At 42.2% G+C, this 13,501-nt stretch overlaps 1 protein-coding gene across 1 annotated transcript in view; it reads right to left on the reverse strand.

Annotated features, from left to right (window-relative positions):
* RNF128 (ring finger protein 128) overlaps positions 1-13,264 on the reverse strand; it is a 275,011-nt gene extending 261,747 nt beyond the window's left edge. Inside the window, exon 1 of the mRNA XM_068251050.1 lies at positions 12,724-13,264. Coding sequence (XP_068107151.1) covers positions 12,724-13,135 — 412 coding nt within the window. The 5' untranslated portion in view covers positions 13,136-13,264. The remainder of the gene's footprint in view (positions 1-12,723) is intronic.
* Between the last annotated feature and the right edge of the window lie 237 nt (positions 13,265-13,501).

Here is a 13,501-nt window from a genome sequence, read left to right on the forward strand (position 1 = left end):
GTATTCTTGCATCCCTCATGCACAGGCTTTGGAGGCCCTGGATTTTCATCTCGCCAACTATTCCGATTACCCAGAGGATGTTCGTACCTTCATCCTGATGGCCGTCGAGTACCTCCTGGCCCACAATTATTTCATGTTTGACGGCAGCTTCTTCCTCCAGAGGCGAGGTGCCTCTATGGGTGCCAAATTCTCACCATCCCTGGCTAATCTTTATATGGGGTGGTGGGAGGAGCGCTTCATTTTTGGGGGAAGCTGCCGTCTGTTAGAGAACATCGTGTGGTACGGGAGGTACATCGACGACCTGTTACTGATTTGGAGGGGTGATGCCAATGAGGTTGATTTGCTGTTGGATTACTTCAACGACAATAACCTAAACCTTCAGTTCACTCATCAGGTTGGTCGGGATTCGATTAGCTACTTGGATCTTGTGTTGAGGGGGGATGATGGCCAAGGGAACATCCTCACATCCACTTATAGGAAACCCTGTAGTGGGAATACTGTCTTGAGAGCAGATAGTTGTCACCCAGCACACACCATCCGTGGTATTCCCCTGGGCGAATTCACACGGGCCAAGCGCAATTGTTCTGATAAGAGTAGTTTGACTCGGGAAATGGACATCGTAGAAAGCCGTCTGAAAGCTAGGGGGTATCCTGAATGGTGTGTCAAACGAGGCAGGTCCAGAGTTGACAATAAATCTAGGTCCGAGCTAATCAATTCTTCCCCACATTTAGACCAACAGGAGTCTTTCGGACTCACATTTGTTACCTCATATTCCATGGAATACAAACAGGTGATTGATATTATGAAAAAATATCTTCCGATTTTGCAGGCAGATGGTGACCTCTCACAAGTTCTGGGGGGTGGTGTCAAGTTTGCCAGTAGACGTGCCCCCACTTTAGGGCAGTTGTTATCTCCTAGCTTATTTTGCTCAGGGTCTCCGGGGAAAACCTGGTTGTCCACAGTGGGTTCCTACAAATGTGGCATTTCCACCTGTAGATACTGTCATGCCCATAGGACATCCAAAACTGCTGTCTCTGTCTCGAATGGCCGGGGGTTCAAAATCAGACAATTCATTAATTGTGGCACTTGCTATGTAGTGTACCTCATTACTTGTGGAGCTTGTTCATTACAGTATGTGGGGTGCACGACCCGGCCTTTGAGACAGAGAATAGCTGAACATTATTTGGGCGCTGGTTGGCACACTTCCAACATCACGAATGTGGCCAAACATTTTCGAGATGTGCATGAGGGGGACATGACGAGTTTCTCTTTTTGTGGGGTCGAGAAGGTGGTTACTACAAAAAGGGGGGGTGACCTATATAAAAAGTTGTTACGGAAAGAAGCTCTATGGATTTTTCAAATGAATACCAGGATCCCGCATGGCATGAATGCTAGATGGGACTTGGCAGCCATTATATGAGTTGGATGTTCATTCCTTGGTCACCTCCCCTCCTCCCTTCCCCCCCTTTTCCCTTCCCTCCCTTCTTTCCTTCCCTCCTGTTTCCCCTTCCCTCCCTCTCCCTTTTCCCTTCTTTTCCCTTCTCTTCCTTCCTGCCCCCCTCCCCCCAGGCACCCTCTTTTTCCCTCCCCCCCTCCTTCCCCTTAACCCATCCATCTTTTTGTGATGCTTTTCATTGAGACATTGCTGTCAGCATGCTTTACAATATTTCAACCTGGTTATAGTGATGCTTCTGTCTATGTTTATGGGATTTCACTTGTTTCTTTTGCATTATGTGTTTTTTACATATTTTTATATAAAAAGATGTTTTGTATTTTTGTATATTTGCATATTTTAAACATATAGATTTGGCATGATTGTCGGCTATCCCAGTGTTTTCGCCCATCTCTATTGCTTACTCCTCCTTCCTTCCTTATAGGCGGAGTTATGGGCGTTTACAATACATTGGGATTCCTACTTATCTTGCCATCTAGCCATAATCGTGTTAGCTATGACTAAGGACAGATTGTCCGAAACATGTTAGCTACATAGATGTTGCCTTGGCTGTTTATGGATACGTCCTTCAATAAAGTTCACCTCTCGTGACAAGTGCGGACCTTTTTTTTCTTCAATTTGACTCTTGGTGTTGCTGGCCAGGTCGAGCACTGTCAGAGAAGTGGTGGGATGAGCGGTATTCACCCTGTCTAAAGTCTCTTCACTATAGTATGCTGTGAGGTAAGAGCCATGTTTTCAAGAGACTCACGACGGTTCATATGCTGTAATGTGGGTTGGTAAGCTGATTTTTACTCTAGTGCCTCACACTCACAACCAGTTGAATCACATTCATTGAGCACCTTACAGAAGTAAGGAGAGAAAAGGCTTCTCGTTCTTGCCAGAGGCCCCTTTTCTAAGTGAAGCTGCCGCCTCTGTATTTCTAACTCTTCAAATCCGTGCTGTGTGTTGAGGAGGAGGCAACTAGGCTCTCTGCTTCTTGTTGACGTGAATGCTGAACTGAGTGAAGGACCCACATTGGGGACTAGTGCTGTCAGTAAGGTGGGAGGGTGCCATAACAATCTTACAAACAAGTTCTCAAAACAATTTGGCGAGTCACCCCAAGAAGGGGGGAGAACAGTGTGATTACAACACTGGGGGCCATATGCAATTCACTTTTCCTCCTGAGTTTTCACCTAAGTGATATTTTTAAACTTGTCAATAAAAAGCATTTTAAGCCACCAGCAAGCAAGATAATACTCAGAATAGTTTCAAAGTACTTTTTCAGCTACTTTTTGGTACCTTTTCAATTGGTGAGTGCTAAAAAGTTACATTAAATAGAAGAAAAATATCTCCTAGGAAAAAACTCAGGAAACTAGGAAAATATCTAGCCATATATTGTTTAACCACTTTGTCCTCCTTGACGTAGAACTACGTCAAGGAGGCCATGTGCGCTCCCGCACGCATGATCAGCCGCGGATCCTTAGCCCAGGAATCAATGAATCAGGCCATGGTGCCAGATCACTGATTCCTCTCCTCCGCAGAAAAAGCGACAGCTTCTCTCGAAAGCTTCGCTTTTTCTGCCTCCTATGTCCCTCTAAGCGTTCATGTTACGCTTAGTGACATCATGTAAACAAACTCAAGGTTTCCATCTTGTGGCCAAGAAGTAAACTAGATCTAAATGTAGAAAAAAATAAAAATACACATATATTTACCCAAAACAAATACTGTTTACATCCCACCCTCCCAAAAATACCCACATAAAATGTTTAATAATAATAAAAAAAAAATTACAATAATAAAAAAAAACACATACATATTTACCTAAGGGTATAAACTTTTTAAATACCTATGTAAAGATGAAATATTTCTTTTTTTTTTTTTAAAAAAAGCTTGTAAATATAGATGGATGCAAAACGGAAAAAATGCTCTTTTATTTCCAAATAAAATATTGTCGCCATACATTGTGATAGGGACATAATTGAAATGGTGAAATAACTGGGACAAATGGGCAAATACAATACGTGGGTTTTAATTATGGAGGCATGTATTATTTTAAAACTATAATGGCCGAAACCTGAAAATAATGAATTTTTTCAGTTTGTTTCTTATTCTTACTATTAAAATGCATTTACAGTAAGGTAGCTCTTAGCAAAATGTACTACCCAAAGAAAGCCTAATTGGTGGCGGAAAAAACAAGATATAGATCAGTTAATTGTGATAAGTAGTGATAAAGTTTTAGGCTAATGAATGGGAGGTGAACATTGCTCGTATGCATAAAGTGAAAACGACCGAGGGCTTAAGTGGTTAAAGCTGACCTGAACTTAGAAGTTCATGTCTGCTCTAAAAGATACGCAACAGCATAATAACCTTTAAATAAACACTTATGTGGTATAACAACAGAGGCGCCAAGTAGAGTAAAATTAGTTAAAATTGTTAAAAAGGGGGAAGTGGGTGGACTCATCTCCCTTCTGAAAAAATGGCCAGACAACGGGCAGGTTACTTCAAGTTTAAAGTAACATTTATTATGAGCTCCAAAAGTGCAACGCGTTTCACGGGTAACAGTCCCGCTTCTTCAGGTAAACAATTTTTGGAGGGAGCTGGGGAAGGGAAACAAAAGAGAGAGGGGGAATGCCAGAGGAACGCTAGATACAAGCACCCGATGATGCACCAAAACTACAAAAATGTCATGAAATACTATGCATATTCTATGCATACAGAATGGATTGAAGTATTATTCAAAATGCATATGTTTACCTGAATAATGCTTCAATCCATTCTATATGCATAATAACACTTTCATTCATACCCACTGACTATATTATTGCCGGTTTGTTTTTATGATGCACCCCCATATACCTGTTACAATTGCACAGTCATTTTATTTATGTGTTATGGATTCTGCTGTAATTTATTATGTAAGTTATTATGCAATTTATGATTTATGCATAGCCTTACCGCTGTTTGTAAGTCTTTCATGACATTTTTGTAGTTTTGGTGCATCTTTGGCTGCTTGTATCTAGCGTTCCTCTGGCATTCCCCTTTTCTCTTTTGTTTCCCTTCCCCAGCTCCCTCCAAAAATCGTTTGCCTGAAGAAGCGGGACTGTTACCCGTGAAACGCGTTGCACTTTTGGAGCTCATAATAAATGTTACTTTAAACTTGAAGTAACCTGCCCGTTGTCTGGCCATTTTTTCAGAAGGGAGGTGAGTCCACCCACTTTCCCCTTTTTAACAATTTTAACAAATTTTACTCTACTTGGCGCCTCCGTTGTTATACCACATAATTGTTTAGTCCACCCTTGGTGGAGGGGTGTATCTCCATTTCCTTCTATCTACAGAGAGAGCGACTTCTTAACCCTGAGCGGGGTCAGGTTACGCACACCCCACTTTGCAGATATTTATCCTGTATGATTTTCGTTCCACTTCTCACGTGTACACCACTTTGTACTGGTCTTTCATGTGGAATTCCAATAAAATTGATTCATGTTTGTGGCAGTAATATGACAAAATGTGGAAAACTTCAAGGGGGCCGAATACTTTTGCAAGCCACTGTATATATATATATTCCTCTAGTCCATTATTCCTGTATATCCTCTCATCTCAAACCCCTCCCTCTGAAGTAAAATTACATATAGCTCCATGTTCTAGCAGCCACCCAACATACCTCCCCTTCCTCCATACTAACAACTTAGCATTCTCCAATGGTGAGGGAATTTCCTCACAATGCCCTCACCATTACTCACATATATTAGCAAACCCTTCCAAATTATCCCCTCAATGTTAAGAGCTATGCCCCCAAAATTTCCTACACCCCTACACAACCCTTTGCAAATTTTAAAAACTATTTTCCATGTGTGGCCTCATCTCTCCAGGAAAAAAAGGACCCCTTCCTAACTGGGTCATAGTAAGTGAATTGTCCACTGATCCCTAAAGTATACTGAATTAAGGACTGGGGTATTAAGTTTATAATCTGCACCGTGGCCTGCTATTAAAATCTCAAATGGAGCTTACAAATAGAGATGTAGCGAATATCATAGTTTTGGAAAAGTTTGCGAACGGGTGTACCGCCATAGGCTTCAATCGGCAGGCAAATTTTAAAGCCTTTAGGGACTGTTTCTGGACACAAAAGTGTTGGAAAAGTTGTTTAAACTGGCCTAATACTTGGACAGTAGCATGCCGGAGGGGGATCCATGGCGAAAGTCCCACCAAAAATGACGTAGTTTACACAGAGTTGTGTTTTAGTCTCTAAAGGGCAGAAATCACAGCACGTTCCTAAATTTGTGGAATGAAGTGCACCGCAAAGAACCGCAAAGAGCTTTAGTGATAACGTCAGTTGAGCAAATTATTGTTTTTACTAGTTGACACCTTCAGGACATAAATGTTAGTTCTCTCTGCGGCAATGTTTGTGTAGTGGTGTGTAGTGGCCACTGTGCTTGTGCGCATGTTCGTGGGAGTGCAGGCGATTGCCGTATTCCAGCCCCTTTGGTGAGGCTGAGATAGTTCAATGACAGTCACTTCACGCAGGTCCAGTGACAGATAGGTTTATGCTATGCACAACAATCAACTCAAAATATAAGCCCTGCCAGGGAGGCCTTATGCAGAACAGTAGTGGATACTAAGTGCCAGGAGTGGTGGTGAAGGATTATTGAGTTATGGTCGATGCACTGCTTGGACCAGTAGACCTGTCTCCAACAGCTAACTTGTGCACTGGACACAAAGAACTGCAATATAACAATAGCAAGAAAAAAACAGCCCTTTGGGTGAACTACTGTAGCACTAAGCACTGACTGCACCTGTCTGCAACAGCTAAAGTGCACTGTGTGGACACACTGAACAGCAATATCACAATAACAAAACACAGACCTTAGAAGGGCTCTTGGAGTTATGTAGATGGTGAATCGGTACTGTAGCAGCAAGAACCTGCACTGAGGACACAGAACACAGGCCCTACACTCCATCACTGCAGCTAGTGGTCCAGGAGGGAGGGATAGCTGATTGGCTGCCATGTATCTGCTGACTCTGGGTTGAGGGGTCAAATTTTGGCCCCATGATGATGTATAGGGGGCGGGTCGAACATGCCATGTGTTCGCCTGCCAACGCGAACACACGTGGTTCACCGGGAACTGTCCGCTAGCTGACAGTTCGGCCATCTCTACTTCCAAATCAAGAATTATCATCAAGAACAGGAACTAAAGAGAAATAAGAGAGCAAATAGAAATATTTAATCCTGCAAGTTTAGGCTAGGTACACAGCGGGCCATTGTGGTGCGTCATAATGTCTGCATTGGGAATGCAGAACGTGGCAATGCGACGCTCACAGTGTGGCCATTGTAGTGTGGTCAGATGGAGTGCGGTACCACAATGCACTACATGCATGCATTTACCACATAGCGCACGAGTTAACAGTACAGTAAAACATATGCTTCATTGACTGTATGTTTCTCTGTATGCAACACAATGTGCAGATAATGTGCAGCGCCGCTTTCCAGATCAATTGCATTACGTTCCTGCTGTCACAGGGAACGCAATGCAATTCCCACTGTGAACCTAGCCTAAACTGTGACCAGTTAATTTTATATATAATTTTTCCCCTGAATATCTTAGGTTACTTTAGGAATGATCAGGCAGTCTTCAACTTGCCTTCAACTTAAAAAAAAAGAAAAGCTGTTATACTTGTTGATTTTAAAAACAATTGAGCCAGGAGAGTTTGAATCGATCCATGTTAAGAGAGGGAGGAGAAAAAGAGCAAATGATACTTTATTACACAAAGTGGGTGAAAAGCATCCTATTATGGCAATTAAACTGTAGACATGAGAGCTGTGCTGAGGAGCGAATATTAGAGTGTTCCAGGAACATGATACATGCTCTGCACTGTAGTCTCCGGTATGGAAAACACATTGCATCTTTAGGGCAGGAGACAGGAACTGCTTTGTATACTACAGGCACGGTATGTGAGCTGTAGTTACACGACGCTGGATATTTGAGTAGAGGAGACCAGAAGCATTATTGATTATCATACTACATGACACGAGATGGTACGACAAGGCAGCTGAGCTGGAAAACAAATGGACCTGTGGCTAGAAAGTGACTGTACTGTAGGAACTGCAGTGAATACTCTAATGCTGCATAGAGTGGTGGAGTCCATTTTTTTAAATGTGCAAAGTCTGCTTTTAACATATTTTATCATCATCATTTAAAAGATCAGTGTACTTGTAACGCATACAATCTTAAAGGATACCCGAGGTGACATGTGACATGATGAGATAGACATGGGTATGTACAGTGCCTAGCACACAAATAACTATGCGGTGTTCCTTTTTTTCTTTCTCTGCCTGAAAGAGTTAACTATCAGGTATGTAAGTGGCTAACTCAGTCCTGACTCAGACAGGAAGTGACTACAGTGTGACCCTCACTGATAAGAAATTCCAACTACAAAACACTTTCCTAGCAGAAAATGGCTTCTGATAGCAGTAAAGAGATAAAAAGGGTCAATAGTTCATAACTTTTAGCTTTGGCATGCTTCAATGAATGTGTCATTGAACAAAAACAATTAAACAGTTAAAACTTAAAAAAAAAGTAGATTTAAACATAAAACTATAAATAAAACTGTGGAATATCTTAAAGAAAACCTGTACTGAAAAAAAGTTCCCCTGGGGGGTACTCACCTCAGTAGGGGGAAGCATCTGGACCCTATCGAGGCTTCCCCCTTCCCCTGTGTCCCACGGCGGTGTCGCTGCAGCCCCCGAAATGCACAGGCAACAAATCCGACAGCCTGTGCAATATTTACCTTTTCGAGCTCCGGCAAAATGATTGCCATACATTGTAACCAGGACAAATGAGCTAAAAACATGTGTGGGTATTATATACGATAGCACATTTTATTTTAAAACTATAATGGCTGAAAACTATGAAATAATGATCTTTTTCATTTTTTTCTTTTTCCTTTTTAAAATGAATACAAAATAAAATAATTTATAAGAATAAATTGATTTAACAAGAATTCTTAGAAAAACTGCCACCCATCCCAAAAAAAAGAATCATTTGTGGCAAAAAAAACAATGTATAGATCATTTTGGTGTGATACGTAGCCATAAAGTTATTGGCGAATGAATGGGAGGAGCGTGGTGTGAAAATTTTTAAGGGGAAAAGAACAGGTTGGGAAGTGGTTAAAGTCTTTATTCTGATAAGAGTGATTCCCTCTCTCATTTCCCACACTCAGTCGGAGGGCTCATTTAGGGATAGGGAATTCACTTGCGCAGAACAGGCGCAGAACTACTGCGCATGCGCAGTAGAGCCCGGAGGACGTCCGATGACGTCAGAGCGCCGGCGTGGGACGCAGAAGTTCCGGGCCTTGGAGCGCAGAAGAGCCCGACCTTGCAGCCGGCCTGGCCAGGTCGGGTCGGCCACCGGAGACCACCGGGAGCCTGCGGAGCGGCGGCGAGGGCACCTCCTGCCTGCCACGGGCTGGAGGAAGCCCCAGGTAAGTGGAAATTGATTTTTATTTTTTACCCACCCTCCCTGAACCTTCCCTTTAAGTTAAACAAAGGGTCAGCCTCATGTTTACCCACTGCAATGATTACAAGTTAGTGTGTGTCATGGAACAGCCGACAGGGACAAATATACAACTGAATTAGTACAGAGTAAGCGATTCAACATTTCTGTGTCTTTTGTCTTCCAATGGATAGGAACACACTGTGTTTATAGCCTGCCGTGCTAATACTGAATGCTTTCAAAGTTATGTCACATAATACTTCTATTATACATTATTCTTATTACAAAGCACATCCACTCTCACCAAATGCAGGTATACTTGTTAGAATATTATTTTATGTCATTTGTGGCTTTATGTAGGTGAAGCGGGTGCTTTCGGCGCCGTGCACAAGCTACGTGGCACATGAGTTAAGCGCAGCTATAGCAGTAAAGCTATATTCCGCATGGGTAATTCAGGGTTCCCCCGATTGGCAGACCTCAAATTACTTCTCTTACCGAGTTGCTTCAACTTGGAGGCGAATAGTATTTAACGCCGCCGGCAATTCAAGCAGAAGCAGGGTGAGCCGTCATTCGGCTTACCCTGTGCCCAACTCACCGGCGGTGTTACAATACGCACACCAATATATAGGTACTATTTACTAACAAAAATCAGCAGCTATGACACGTGCAGCTGCCTGCTACTTCTACTTCCTTCACCGAAATAATGAGAAATCTGTACTACCCAAAGTAAAGTACTTAATATAAACAGATCTTGTTTTCATATCAGAAACTAGTACACAGATACTAATAGAGTAGTAATCTGTCCTTCATGACATGTCTGAAAATGACTGACTAATCAGCTTCCCTTCTGCCCTTAATGCAGCTGCCATGTGTTGCTGCAGTGGGCTCACACAGGCCCTCTAGTGTCTCAGTATAAAATTACCCTGTACAGATGCCTAACTTACATTCTACCAAACCACGCGTCAGGATTCTGAACATCACAATGGCACAGGAGAGGCACCTTAGAGCAGGTATGTCAAACCGGTCCTACGAGGGCCGAGATCCTCACACATTTTTGATACAGCTCAAATGAATGGATGGGTCTGAATCAGGAAAGGTGTGGTCCATCAGGTAGAACACAATCCTTTCTTTCTCAGTCCATCCTAAACACTGGCATGGATCTGGCCCTCCAGGCCTGGAGTTCCACACATGTGCCTTAGAGAGTCCTCTCCCGCATTACACAATACTAGAGTACATTCCAGTGTTGATAACTGTGGTGTATAATGTTATTGTGTGGTTAACTGTATAGCAGTTAACAGACTGTATAACATTTGGGGGGCAGCCAGGCAGGCAGAATCAGTGGCGTTGCATGACCAAATCCTGAGAGAATTCCTGCTGAAAACAATCAGGAATTGGCCTGCGGTGTATGGGCCGCCTACAGATCTCTCTCAGATTCGATCAGAGAGAGATTGTCTCTTGGTCGATCTTGCCTTAAAGGGAACCTGAAGTGAGTAAAATTATTTAAAATAAACACATGACATAGCTGCAAATAAATATTACATACTTGCCTCATCATCAGTTCCTCTCAGAAGCTCACTACTTTCTTCTTACAGTGATCCTTTCCAGTTCTGACAATATTTTATCAGAACTGAAATATACTAGTTGTTGTCAGTTATATATCAGCTGCTGTCAGTAACTACTGAATGTGCAAGGTAATTTCCATGTTTTCCTATGGCTCAAGTGGGTGACATTACAGTTTGACAGTGTGCTGACCGGGAAGCTGTTATGGGGTAATGGCCATTTTCAGAATGGAGGACAGAGAATTCCATTGATCACAGTGGACAAACAGGACACAGGAGAAGAGAAAGAGATTGATCAGTAGACTACACAGGAGGTAATTATGACGTGTTTATGTTTATTTTAACTTTTAATTTTCAGTTCAGGTTCTCTTTAAGTCAAACTCCCTATTGTCTCTTGCCATTACAGCAGTATATGCCATTTATGTTTGCGTAAGTATCTCTACTCTATAAAATATGTAAATATTTGTGTTCCCCGTTTATGACTGTTCATTGCCTAGCTATCATGCTGGTCTTTTGGCTTTGGCAATTTCTGAGTAAGGCTAGAGGTAATGCAGACATGAAGGAATCAGAAAGTATTATTGACAAAGATCTTGACAACAGCCAGACATGTAGCATGTTTTAGAAAGCAGCTAATGTTGGGGCGGTCTATATTACCGGTACCTGTCTTATACTTCAAGTTTCCTTTAGAATGGGAATACAGAAAGGAAAATGAGAGTTTTGCCTTTCTGGCTACCACTGGCTGTCACTTGTCTGCTTGGCCTTGATTGGCATCATTAGCAGGCATTGACTAGCACTGTCTGGCCCCAGTTAGAGAATCTCTGATTCTCAAGCTTAAATAAAAATAATGGTTATAGGCTGAGTGGTTACTATGATCAAGACATTAGTAGACTTTACATACCGGTATATAAGGCCTGCTATGATCTAGTAAAGAACACCTTCCTGTTGCTATGTTACTATGTTTCCTGAGGTGAGAGGGATATGGATACTGCCATATTTATTTCATTAAAATGATGCAAATTGCCTGGCTGCCCTACTAATCCTTTGCCTCTAATACTTTTATCCACTGACACTGAACGAGCATGCAGATCAGATTTTTGACTAAAGTTTGACTACATTTGACGCATGCTTGTTTCAGGTGTGTGATACCGATGCCAGGAAGATCAGCAGTACTTCAGGCAACAGGTATTGGTTAAAAGGAAACAAATATGGCAGTCTCCATATCCTTCTCAGTTAGGCGTCCTTTAACAACCAAGCTGACAGATCTGTGAAGGATTTGGTTATATATGTACCTACTCAGATATTCAAAATTAAAACACTGGCTACATAGTTATATAGTGGCTGGATAGTATACTAGTTAAGGGCTGTGCCTTTGACATGGCAGACCAGGGTTCAAATCCTGGCTAGGGTCAGTACCTATTCAGTAAGTAGACGTAGGGAAAGACTTCCTAACACGGCAGTGCACCCTTAGTGGCTGCAGCTCTTTAAAAAAGACATATGTCCATTGAGACAAATTAGCCCTAAAAGGGAAAAATATTCTTTCCCAACTCCAAGATGGCAATCAGATAAAATCCCTGGATCAACACCACCAGGAATTACCTAGTGACTAGAGCCAATAATGTCTTTCAATGCAAGGAATGCATCTATGCCCCCCTGAGTCGTAGATATGGAATTTCCCATAACTACTTCCTGTGGTAATACATTCCATATTTGAATCATTCTTACTGTAAAGAACCCTTTAATAAGCTTTATATTTACCACTCATAGCCGTACATATTCATCAAATTGATGGCAATAGCTGTATCCATCAGCCATGTTGGTCAGTAAAGACAGACAGACAGACAAACATGTCAATGAATTATATATATGGATAAATAAATAAAAAAAGCAATGTAACCTCTGACATACCAAAAGGAAAGGACATCAAATGCTGCTCTTGCATCTTGATCATAGTCAACACAGTGCATCTTCCCTAAAAGTTTTTAATAAGCATGTGACAGGCAGCAAACGACGAGTTTACTTGCCCCTGTAAAACCAATTGCTTTACACAAAGCCATGTAACAATTTCAGCTCACTGAACTGCCGTTTACAACAGGAAAGAATTTGTTTTTGAGAATCCAAGAGAGAACAATAGCAATGAGACAGGCATTATTATTGCAGCATATCATTAATTCAGACATAAACTAGCAGCAACCTCTCCGAGGCAGACAGACAAATAGCAACCTTCCAAGAGTTAATTATCACTTACCATAGTGCACCATGGGGATGGTCTGATTGCCCGTGCTGGAGGGTGCATTATAGATTACCACTGCTTCTGCACCTTTACTGGCAGCTAAAAGGATCTTCTCTGAGAATGTACAATTTCCTCTTTCAATAAGCGCGATCCAGGGCTTGGTGGTGGTGGAGAACTTGGTGTGGAGATCACAGCTTTGTAGGTTCGGTGACACTGGGATGCCCACCACTCCCTGTGCACCAGCTAAAGGGGAGTTCAGGCCAAACAGGCCACACTCACAGTGCAAAGTTACATTGGAGTTCTGCTGGAGATTAAAGTAGGAGAAGTTAACATAGGCATTCGCTTCCATGGTGCCTCCACCTTTCACCTTGAAAAAAATTCCTATGATCAGGAGCCAGTGGAGGGTAGATTCAGCCTTTCCAGTCATATCTTCATCTGTGAAATGTGTAAACAGAAGTGCACAAGTGGCTTTTCAAATAATAATTAGTGCTGAGTGAAGACTGTCTGCCCGCGCAGCTAATCTTCTCCTGCAGGCTGGAGTTTCACTCCTGTAAAGGTAACTGACACCGCTTGAAGCAACATAAACCTGGGAGGTGTCATTCTCCATCCCACCTGCCTTATCAAATAAACCCTTGGCCAGCACAATCAGTCAGGCTGATTTCAAAGTAAATAGAGGCCCTTTCAGAAGGCTGTAACTGCTCTCTGTCAGGTATACATGTCTGCGTGTGGACAGAGCAAATCTATATTTCATATTCTGCACATAACGCTTTTTAATGTGTCTTGTTTAAAAAGT

Source organism: Hyperolius riggenbachi, chromosome 8 (assembly GCF_040937935.1).
Source record: "Hyperolius riggenbachi isolate aHypRig1 chromosome 8, aHypRig1.pri, whole genome shotgun sequence".
In the NCBI taxonomy this organism is placed as follows: Eukaryota; Metazoa; Chordata; class Amphibia; order Anura; family Hyperoliidae; genus Hyperolius; species Hyperolius riggenbachi.